General features: G+C 33.7%; 2 protein-coding genes across 2 annotated transcripts; both read right to left on the bottom strand.

The window, feature by feature from the left end:
- Positions 1 to 403: 403 nt before the first annotated feature.
- LOC123882854 (putative methyltransferase C9orf114) lies at positions 404 to 5,724 on the bottom strand. Its single transcript, XM_045931495.1, has 11 exons — positions 5,455 to 5,724; positions 5,298 to 5,345; positions 5,001 to 5,168; positions 4,825 to 4,891; positions 3,609 to 3,673; positions 2,768 to 2,846; positions 2,392 to 2,507; positions 2,194 to 2,273; positions 1,245 to 1,314; positions 877 to 954; positions 404 to 776 (listed from the first exon to the last, which is right to left on the bottom strand). The coding sequence occupies exons 1-11, from the start codon at positions 5,665 to 5,667 to the stop codon at positions 714 to 716; spliced, it is 1,047 nt and encodes a 348-aa protein (XP_045787451.1). The 5' UTR covers positions 5,668 to 5,724; the 3' UTR covers positions 404 to 713.
- Positions 5,725 to 7,980: 2,256 nt separating this feature from the next.
- LOC123882847 (protein FANTASTIC FOUR 3-like) lies at positions 7,981 to 9,096 on the bottom strand. The gene has a single exon (XM_045931485.1). The coding sequence runs from the start codon at positions 8,950 to 8,952 to the stop codon at positions 8,086 to 8,088; it is 867 nt and encodes a 288-aa protein (XP_045787441.1). The 5' UTR covers positions 8,953 to 9,096; the 3' UTR covers positions 7,981 to 8,085.
- Positions 9,097 to 10,261: the final 1,165 nt, after the last annotated feature.

Genomic DNA, 10,261 nt, shown 5'->3' with positions numbered 1-10,261 from the left:
ATGGATGAGTTTTATTTTATTATAATTGGGTAGTGTAGCTCAGCATCTCACTTATCCACATCAGCATCTCAGTCTCCCAAGTCCCAATTTTAGCCCAAAACTTCTTTTAATCTCAAATTGATTAAATCAATAATTTATCATTAAAACAATAATAAAAATGTTCAAAGTAGTTATTAGTGACAATGAAAGTTATAGAGAAGAAAGTATCATAAAAATAAGTTATAGAAAAGAAACTGGAAAATAGATATACACTATCAATATACAATAATGTTACACTAACAACCATTTTTTTAACCAACACTAACAACCAATTAAAATCAATTATTTGACGATTTTTTCTTTGTTTTAAAATGAGATTATCTGACAATACGATAACTTGTCGTTGAATATTAGTGTAAAACAGTTTTATACAGAAAACGCACCACCGTTAAATTCAAAAAATATATGGAATAATGTTCAAAGTCATTTGTCGCCATCAGAAGGTTCCTTGAACCATGTTAAATCTTCTGTCAATCCCACAAAGGACTACCATACATGTCTAACAAAAAGATTAATTAACACGAATTAGAAAAATATAAATAATATAGTTTCATAAGTGCTTCTATGGTGAGAGAACTAATGAAAAAGGATGTAGCCTAAATTGGGTTTACATATATATAATGATTTAGAGAATCAGTGCCTGGACTACAAAAATGTTAAGACTACAACAATATTCAACCCAGCATTGCTCGGCTTATTGGTTCTTGGAAGTACTGAAGAGATATAAGAATAGCCTCCTATACAAAAAAATAAATAATGAGGATTAAATACTGACTGAAAATTGAATACAAAAATTAATAAAAACAAATTGACCAATGAAAGTTAGGTAAATAGTACCTCTGTTCGAATTGTTCGGCTCCCCTGATGTGGACACGTGTTTAAATATAAGTTGAATACTTCCTTTGCATTTTTTCCCTGCATCAAGAAAATTTATATTCAGAACCATGTTCTTTCCTTTTTCTTATGTTTTGAATTATAATGAAACTAGTATGTTTAACATGTCATTAGAACCTAAGATATTACACACTATTGTGTTACATTTCTAATCTTCATTAGTATATCAAACAGAAATGTGTTACACAACAGAGAAAGACATGATGTAGTCAAAGATTCTGTCAAATTTAAGGAATCTCTGATTGGCAGTCTAATCTTATAAAGGGAACTGCGATAATCACATATAAATAAATCATGGAAGAACTCAATACCTTAAAGTTGTCATCTTCCTCAATACTCTCTTCCAACCCAGCCAATCCACCAAAGGCGATCAATAAATGTCTACAAATTCAATTAATCAAGCATTCAATAAACCAATTCAAATAAAAATACCTTGCGTCAAGCTCAAAATATGTAATGTTACAAAAAAAAATGAAGAAAAAGGAAATTCTTTATGCACATCAGTTGCATTGCAGTGTTTGGATTTTCAGAAAAAGAACAGAAAGAAAATGAGAAAAGTGGAAGAAAACCCTTGTTCTACTTCTCTATCCTGCTAGGGGTCCCTGTATATCGAATTGCCAACAGTGTCACCTAACTCATTTTTTAAGTTCAATGGTACTTGTTGTTTTACTTGTTGTTTTTTCCTTTCATTGCATAGGAATGCCCCGTCATAACCTCTGATGACAAACTTGCCAGAGAGATTCAATAACTCGGAGACCCTCCTGTTTTCCGAGGGAAGTGGAGGAGCACAAAAATGAGCCTTCCAAGGCCAAGGGTGATACCAATGTTCCCTCTTTATAAATTCAAAGGGAATAAGTCTCTGGCTTGCTGCTAAATCTGGTGGATAGGTTTCCTAACGAGAGATTGTAGCGTGGCATTATATAGGGAAGTTTCATAGTTCTTAAGATTTTGAATAAGGGTGAAACAGTAGTAACTGTGCTCATAAGTCATAATTGATTTTCTTCTATTTTTCCATTCAACCAAACATATATGGAGATATATTTTTCCTTTTCATTTTCAAGCAAACTAACAGTTAACCTAAAATCCACTCACTGTCTCTTCCTTTTCTCTACTCCTATTTTATTTCATATCATTCTTTTTAGTCTTTAAATTTCTAACCAGAGAGTAATAGTTGCAGAAGTTCATGTTTTTGAGCCATTGGCCAGTGATAAATCTTTTCTAACAATAATAATTTTGCAGTTGATGTTAAAACATGAGTACCTGAAGGAAGGTATTTCAAGTTCAGATGACTTAATAATCAGACCATGCTCAGAGGTACCAATTATACAATCATATCCACCCTGTCATGATAACAAGTCAATAAATGAAACGGTTCACAAGTAGGATTACAGTGGTCAATGAATTATAGGCTATAGATATTAGATGGCAGAGATGTGCGTCTGGGAGGTAAGAGGATACCTTGTATGTACATTCGTTAAATACTGAGCTAATATTGTGAGCATAACGCACTTGATATCCCCAATATGCTCCTTCTTCCCTAGGCTTGGATGATGAGACAACCTCACGTGGTACATCTAGATGAAGTACAGAGTTGCAAATCAGCTTAAATTCATATAGCCAAGGAGAAATTCTGGAATGAATTATAATTGCAAAAAATATCTTTCAAACAAGAAAGAATCATAATGTCATTGTGCGTAAAGAACCATAGAAGAGTGGCAAAAATGAAAGGAAAAATGGCAAATATAAAGCATATTTCTCCAACAAAGAAGTAGAGCATGCTATTGAAGTCAACTCACACGAGAATAAAAGGGATAGGCAAAGATCAATTAATTACCAGAATCCAAATTGCGATTGGCGCCCATAGCCACCGTAACTCTTTTTCCTGGTTCAAGTATTTGGTCAACTGCAACATGCTGCATATGTAGTGTAGTGAATCAGATCATACAGAAACCAACTTCAAAGCAATATTATTATAACAAAATCCGGTCAGAATTGGTTTAATATACATTGGAGTGCAAAGATGCTGGGCTAATACTACACACTTTTTATATGCTACTATTGTTTATTATCCTCAATTTCTGTTTCCCAGCATCTGTATCAGTTGCAACTGCCAACTTCTATTTCTCTTCACTAACTTTAGCTAGAAGCCTAGCCTGTTGCTGAGTATTCTAAAATGTAACAAACTGAAAGTAATTCAGTTAGCTAGTATTCAGTGCATAATCTCTATAACACTATATACTTGAGACTTGATTGTAAACTAAGCTTTAGATTTATTTCTAAAATATCAGTTCAGAATTTCAGTTTTCTTTCATTCTCTATCTTCTACCACAATCTAATAATCTATAATCTATAAATGTGATGTTAATTAACAAACATTGCAATTTTCAAATTAAAATGGAAGAGAAGGCAAGGAAAATGTAAGAGAAATAGGAATTATGCGATGACATTCTATACAAATACAACCCTCATTGAACTTGCTGTTAGATGCCAATGTCAAAACAACTACATGGCAAAGATGAGCGGAAATATGGACAAGGCAATAAGATGTCCTTGTGCAGAATCTCATAGAAGATACAAGGGAAATGAAAGAAAAAGAATATACAAAGAAAGTTTAAATGGAAGTAAAGAAAAATATAAGTTTCGGGCCAAGAAATATATGCAATGTATTTCCATACCTTAAATAAGCCAACATCAACTAGTGTTGCCCCAGAGTTTGCATGTCTTTCTTTTATTGTGACACCTAAGAAGTTATTGCAATGTATCAAAACCAGGCCAGCGTAACCATGGAACAAAACAACAAAAGTGTAACAGCATTGCCAATGCAAAAAAATGTTTCTGCTGCAACATTTTTTTTAGATAAAAGAAGTTAAAGAAAAAAGAGTTCAAATAAGAAACCCTTTTTAAGTTTTAAGTCTTCAGAAACGAATAAGATTAGACAAAGTGGAAACAAGTAAGCTAACCAACACAATAAAGGTCACCAACCCTTTACATATCCATTAGGGAGATTCAGCAACAACAACAGTAAGTTAATAACCAAGCATTATCCCAAAAGATGGGGTGATCCATAAACTCATTAGAGAAAGGACCCTCTACAATAACTTCTCCTGTAGTATTCTTAGGCTTTCATCCCTTGAAAGTAAATAATTTTCTTCCATTTGATTTGCTTTAATCACCACAGGCTCACTTCTCACACCACAAGAGAAACCGACATTAGATGAGCTCAAGTCATAATCTCCTTATTGGGTGTGTCATTCCAATTCCAACTTTCTACCAAATTAATTCATTCCACATTTTATCTCTTTTTCATGCATAAATGCTCATTTACTTCAGCATTTGCATCTATACTCCGCTTAGTACCTCACTGCCCAACATTCATTAACATATAGCATCTATAGTCTTATAGTTGTATGGTAGAGTTTTCATGTGAGTTTGATAGGTGCTTTGGTTACGAACTACAACCCAGTTAGAATGCGATGTGTGGTTGAAATTAAATGACCTTAACCACTCCATGCCTAAATCATATATTTCAAATTTCAAACCTTTCCATGGCGTCCAATTACTCTCCTAACAAGCAAAAGAGAAGCGTAGATATGTCCATGATTTTTTTTTAAAAAAAAAAACCACATCATTGGTTAGATCTAAATGGCGATATAACAATGGATGGCAGCAGGACCATACATGGAATACTAACTAGATGAAATATGTCGTCCTGAGTATAAAATGTTGTGCCAATCATTGACAAATGCATAGATGATAGGGGTTATAACCTCTAGTTCAAAATCCAACCCACATAAGGATAGAAATTAGAAACTAAACAATTCTTACATAATTTTTCTTTACACTTTTCATCCACTACAGAAATTAGAAATTCCAATAGATACAAAGGCCTACCTTCTCGATACGGACCCCACTCGTGTTTGCGCAAATGATGTGGAGCATCAAGAGGCGGCAACATCCCCTGCAAAATGCAAAACAAACAATTAAAATTAAGCATGAACTAAACAAATAATCAACAAAAAATATAACGAACTTCAGAAAAAATGCTGCTGCAAGAAAATTAATCCAACCACAAATCTTAAGCTGTTATGCATTGGGAAAAGAGCCTTCCTCAAATACTGAGGAGTCTCAAGATACTGCAAAATGCGCACGAGAAACGCTGAACTACTTTCATCATCTGAATTATCCACGGCAGTATAATCTTTATCTGTATTACTTCTATTGTCAAACACAACCACCTATGCAATAACAATAATAATAAGCAGCATAATAAGCAACATTTCTCTACATCAGCAGCATAATGATAGGTGATGATGACATTAATAATAAGAGTAACATATGAATATGTATAAAACATCATAAGCAACCTCATTGATTCGAAAAATAGTCGCGGCACGAGCAATTTGACTAGCCAACTGAAAAGGGAAAACCAAAAACAAAATATTGAGAATGAATCAAGTTTATATTTTTTGAACAAAATTGATGATTTAGTGTTGGAAATGAAAGTGATATTGAGATGGGTACCCGAGTAGCGAGTTCAAGGGTTGGAACGTTGTCAATGATGGAAGCAGGAACGGCTATGCTGACAGTGGGTATTTCGTTTGTTTTAATCTTCTTGTTCTTCTTCTTCTTATGCTTCTTGTTGCTGTAAGAATCTTCATCGGTGTTGCCGTTGATTGGGTTTGGTTCCAGTTCGGCGTCTGCATCTGGATTCAGCCGCTGCTTCTTCTTCCCCATGTTTGTTTGTTTACAACCGGCGGGCCTTTGCTTTGGACAGAGTTCGAGTTGGAGGGTTTTGGGAGTGTTGTTAAAATTAATTATGTAATTAAAATTTATTTAATTACAAAATTTTATGTAATTATTTTGGGATTATTATTATTATTATTATTATTATTTTTGAAGTAAGATTATTATTTAATTGGATGGAGAAAATAAGATTTAAAATTAAATAAGAGGAAAAATATGAACAAAAAGGTTATACTAATGCATTTTTAAAATAATAATAATAATAATAATGTTAGTTGGCCAAGGCATAACGATAAAAGGTCAAGTTGGCCCAAGACCCCGTCTCATTTCGCTATAAGCAAGGGTGTGGCAAGGTACGCGAGGGGCAAAAAATTCAAAGTGCTCCGAAATGCACACGGAGGTATCAAGCTACCTCCATGTACCGTGGTATGGCCGTGGCTAAGGCATAACGAGAAAATTTCTTGCCTAGGCCAAGTTGGCCCAAGGCCCCGTCTCATTTCGCTATAAGCAAGGGTATGGCAAGGCACGCGGGGGCGAAAAAATCAAAGTGCTCCGAAATGCACATGGAGATGTCAAGCAACCTCCATTTACCGTGGTAAGACCCGTGGTCAAGGCATAACGAGAAAATTCCATATATACGCCGACTGTTGGGAAGTTTTGTGATCGAGTCAGAGCTCATTGTCAGCTCCGATTAGTTGCCATTTTCGATTTTGTTGTTCATACCTCTGCATTCCAACCCTGAGATTATTAATCTCTTGGGCTCTCCGAAATGCAAGCTCTTCTTCAATTGCTTGATGTTTCTCATCGCCAATGTTACCCAACCTTCTCCATTCACGAGAAAGTTGTCGAGGAGTAAAGTTTTGGAAGTTGAAGATTGAATCATCTGCAATCCTAACCCATTTGTTGCTTTCGTTTCCATACAGCTGCATCGCCTGCCTCAAAAGAGTTTGTTGTTCAGCATCTATATGTGAGATTGACCTTGAAATTGGTACAAGATGAATTTTGGTAAAGTGGTGGAAGATGAGAATTCGGTTAGAGTGGTGCTCTCTCTATTGTTATTGTCCAATAAGAATAAGGAAAAAGAAAGTTGTCCCAAAAGTTGTTCCAAAATTGTTGTTCAAATAACACACCTCTATTCTTATTCTCTCCCCCTTTTTCTCTCTCCATTTTTTGTGACCAATAAGAAAATGAGAACAACCGAGTTATCCCAAAAATTCTCAAAATTAGTTGTTTAAATAGCATTCCTCTTTTATTTATTATCATGAATGAAATATTATAAGCTTGGTATAATCAAATGAAACTTTATGGTAACAACAAAATAAATAAATTAAAACAATTAATAATTAATAAATACTTTATAGAAATAAATCAAATAATGCATAACTAATTGTGGGTGGGTTGGGGGGTCTTGATTAGTTTTTTTTTTTTACGGAAAAAACAGATATTCATTCATTTAAATCGATAGAATACATCAATCGAAATCATTACATATTCAAATTCGCTAAAAACTAAAAAGGATGAATCTGCGAACAAGCTCACAACATCCGAGTTAATAACATAAAACGACTCAATGTCTACAAATATGACAAAGCTTACAGTTGATATAATAAAATCCAAGTGTCCGGATTAGTCAAGACTCCAAATCTGCAACGTTGATGACTAAAAAATCATTGAATCTGTTCTGAATTTGGATTGAAATGAATTTGCAAATTTAAACAAACAAACACCGTACAAAAACGGGACAAACACCATACGAAAACGGGATAACAAACAACTCTGCACTTAGGCGGGACAAACGAAGAAATCACAAAAGAAAAACTCAAATGAAACCTAAAATTATGTGTAAATCACTTATTGAATTGAAAATGAAATAAAAAACAATCAAGACCCTAATGAAAATTTATCCTAAATCACCTATCTAATGGATAAACCAAGAAAAAAACAAAAGTAGGGTTAGTAGCTGGTCGTTGAGTGGAGTTTTATTTACACCCCATATTTGAATTTTTTTTTAAAGTATTTAGCCCAACAACCGACTAATAACAGGAGACCAACTCCACCGTCTATTTGTAGAGGCTCCATTTAAAGCCAAAGTTTTTTTTTCGACTAACCATCGAAATTAACATTAGAGAGAATTTAACCTGAAACCTTTAAAAAAGAAAATACTTCAAAGTTCCACGTCAACGCCAGCCAGCCAGCCAATTCAATTGGCATCAATTATGTCTTATCTATGTCTCAAACCAACTAACAGAGTAACGGTAATAACTACCGACCAGGACCATAGTTTATGGGAGAAAACAAGGTTAATTCATTAAACAAAACAAGTACAATCTACAAAAACATTGATAAATAGATTCAAAAATATCATAATTCTAAAGAAGTTCATTGTTTTCACCACATTCTTTGCATCTTCTATAATATACTCTCATACTTTTCCATTCTCACATTCATCTCCTCACACTCACATGTAAGTGTAACAACACCTTTATCCTCCTCTGTTTTCTCCTCTGTTTCAGCATCTTGTATTTCTCCACCAATCATTTCATTTTGAGAATATTCTTCTTCATTATGTGGTTCTTCATTTTCATCTATAACATCATCAACATCTTCTTCTGGTTCAAAACTTGTAGTTTGATTTGTCGAAAAACAGAGGCGAAGACGGCCATTGCTTCTATCGGCTTGAAAGCAAGAAGTACTTGGTGGGACCTTAGCTACTTCAATCACTAACCTTCCATCTTCACGGCGGGGCCTAACACGAAGAGATTCCGATCCTCTTATCGTTGTCAAAGGTGGTGGAAAATTCTGAGTTTTTACTTTTTTAGTAGCTACTAAAACTCGACGACAAGGTTCTCTTTGCTCCATTGTTCCCAATGAAGACAACAACATGTCATTTTCTACAATGTCAGTACCACTCTCGCTACCAAGATTCTCTGTGCACAATTCAAGACTCTTTGGACTTAAAACCAAAGAGGAACGTTTCTGTTGAGAAAGCATATAGGTAGTGGTGGTTTCTTTTTTTGATGTGTTTTGTGAGATATTGGAAAGAGAATCAAGGAAATTCCAACCACCATTGTTGGGCTTGTTTTGATAAGTTTCTGTCTTGTTGATGTTTTCTTCATGATGATTAGTTTTGAACATGTTTGAATCATGGAAACAGGATTTGAAGGCTAAATCAATGGATTGTTTTGGAGAAGGTAACATTAGCATTAGTGTTCTTGATTCAACAAGTTGAGATTCAAGATGTGTTTGTAATCCAGGATGGTACATAATTGCAGCCATGATTGATGTTTGTGTCTTAAGTACTAGGATGTTTCAAAATTCAAAATAAGGTGAAAACTAAAAGAGTATTATGTTTGATTTTTTTTAAGAGTGGAAATGAAACAAAGGTTTATGAAGAGAGGGAGAGAATTGAAAGAAGGAATGTAAATGGTGTGTGGAAGAAGTGAAGGGGGTGAGGGGTGAATTTGTAGTCCTAAAAAGGGTTTGGTACATTAGGTAGGAAGAGGGGCCTTTTTTGCACCATTTGTTTTGAACAATTTCTTAATGAGAAATGTGTTTTTGACATCAGTATGATGTCTTATATTTATTTTTTAGGTGTATTTTTAAAGTGTGTGTAAGTTGTAGAAGATTTTAGAACAAGTGATATACAAATAAATACATATGTTTGTATTTTGATATTCAAATAATTTCATAACTCATTAAAATTCACAAAAATATGAAACATTTGGGATTTTATCAGCTTTTCAAGTGGCTTGGGACAAAGGGTTTTAGAGGATTGTTATTAAATTTGACTCGTCTACGGTTGTGTCATTGATTACTAATGGGTGTTTCCCGACATACTCTTTTTCATCTATTGTCTCCCTCATTAATCGTCGTAAGATGAGGGGATGACACGTTACACACATTTATAGGTAGAAAAATCAGGTAGGATGTAACCAAAAAAAAAAAAAAATCAGGTAGGTGATTGACTTGGGAGAAATTTCCTATCTCCATCTATAAGTACCCATTTTTTCGGTCATCCTCCCTAGAATTGTGTTAATCTTTTATGGCAGAATATAACATGTGCTTATTTTAGTCAACATGTTTCGTTATAATTTGGTCTAACGGTCTCCCCTTTATCGAAAAAAAAAAAGATATCGAATGTATTGTTCATCATATTTATACTGTCCATAATACATTGTGACAAAAATAAAACTCTAGTTCATCAATTAGAGTACTTCATTAGTTATAAAATGAATGTTATTAATCAATTTTTAATGTATATATCTCATTGATCTCAGGACATGAGCCAAATATATTTTACAAGTTTTTTTTTTTACTTATATTTTACAAGTTTTACAAGTTACATAGTTATAAAATGACAAAAATACATATAAATTTTTCTTAAAAAATAGATTAATAGAGTACCGTTCACCCCTGTACATACGTGTCTTTTGTTGTCAAAAATAGTATGTTCCAATTGGAATTAAAAGCTAAGTATAATTAAACTCCTACTTTATTTTCCTATTTAGAAAAGTTTGAGATGACATAATAATATGGGTACAAATAAAAAAGTTTACAGTGTGTGTCTCAGTCAGCTGAATTTGTT

This window comes from Trifolium pratense, linkage group LG1 (genome assembly GCF_020283565.1).
Source record: "Trifolium pratense cultivar HEN17-A07 linkage group LG1, ARS_RC_1.1, whole genome shotgun sequence".
Classification (NCBI taxonomy): domain Eukaryota; kingdom Viridiplantae; phylum Streptophyta; class Magnoliopsida; order Fabales; family Fabaceae; genus Trifolium; species Trifolium pratense.
This window is presented reverse-complemented; position numbering and strand designations above follow the sequence as displayed.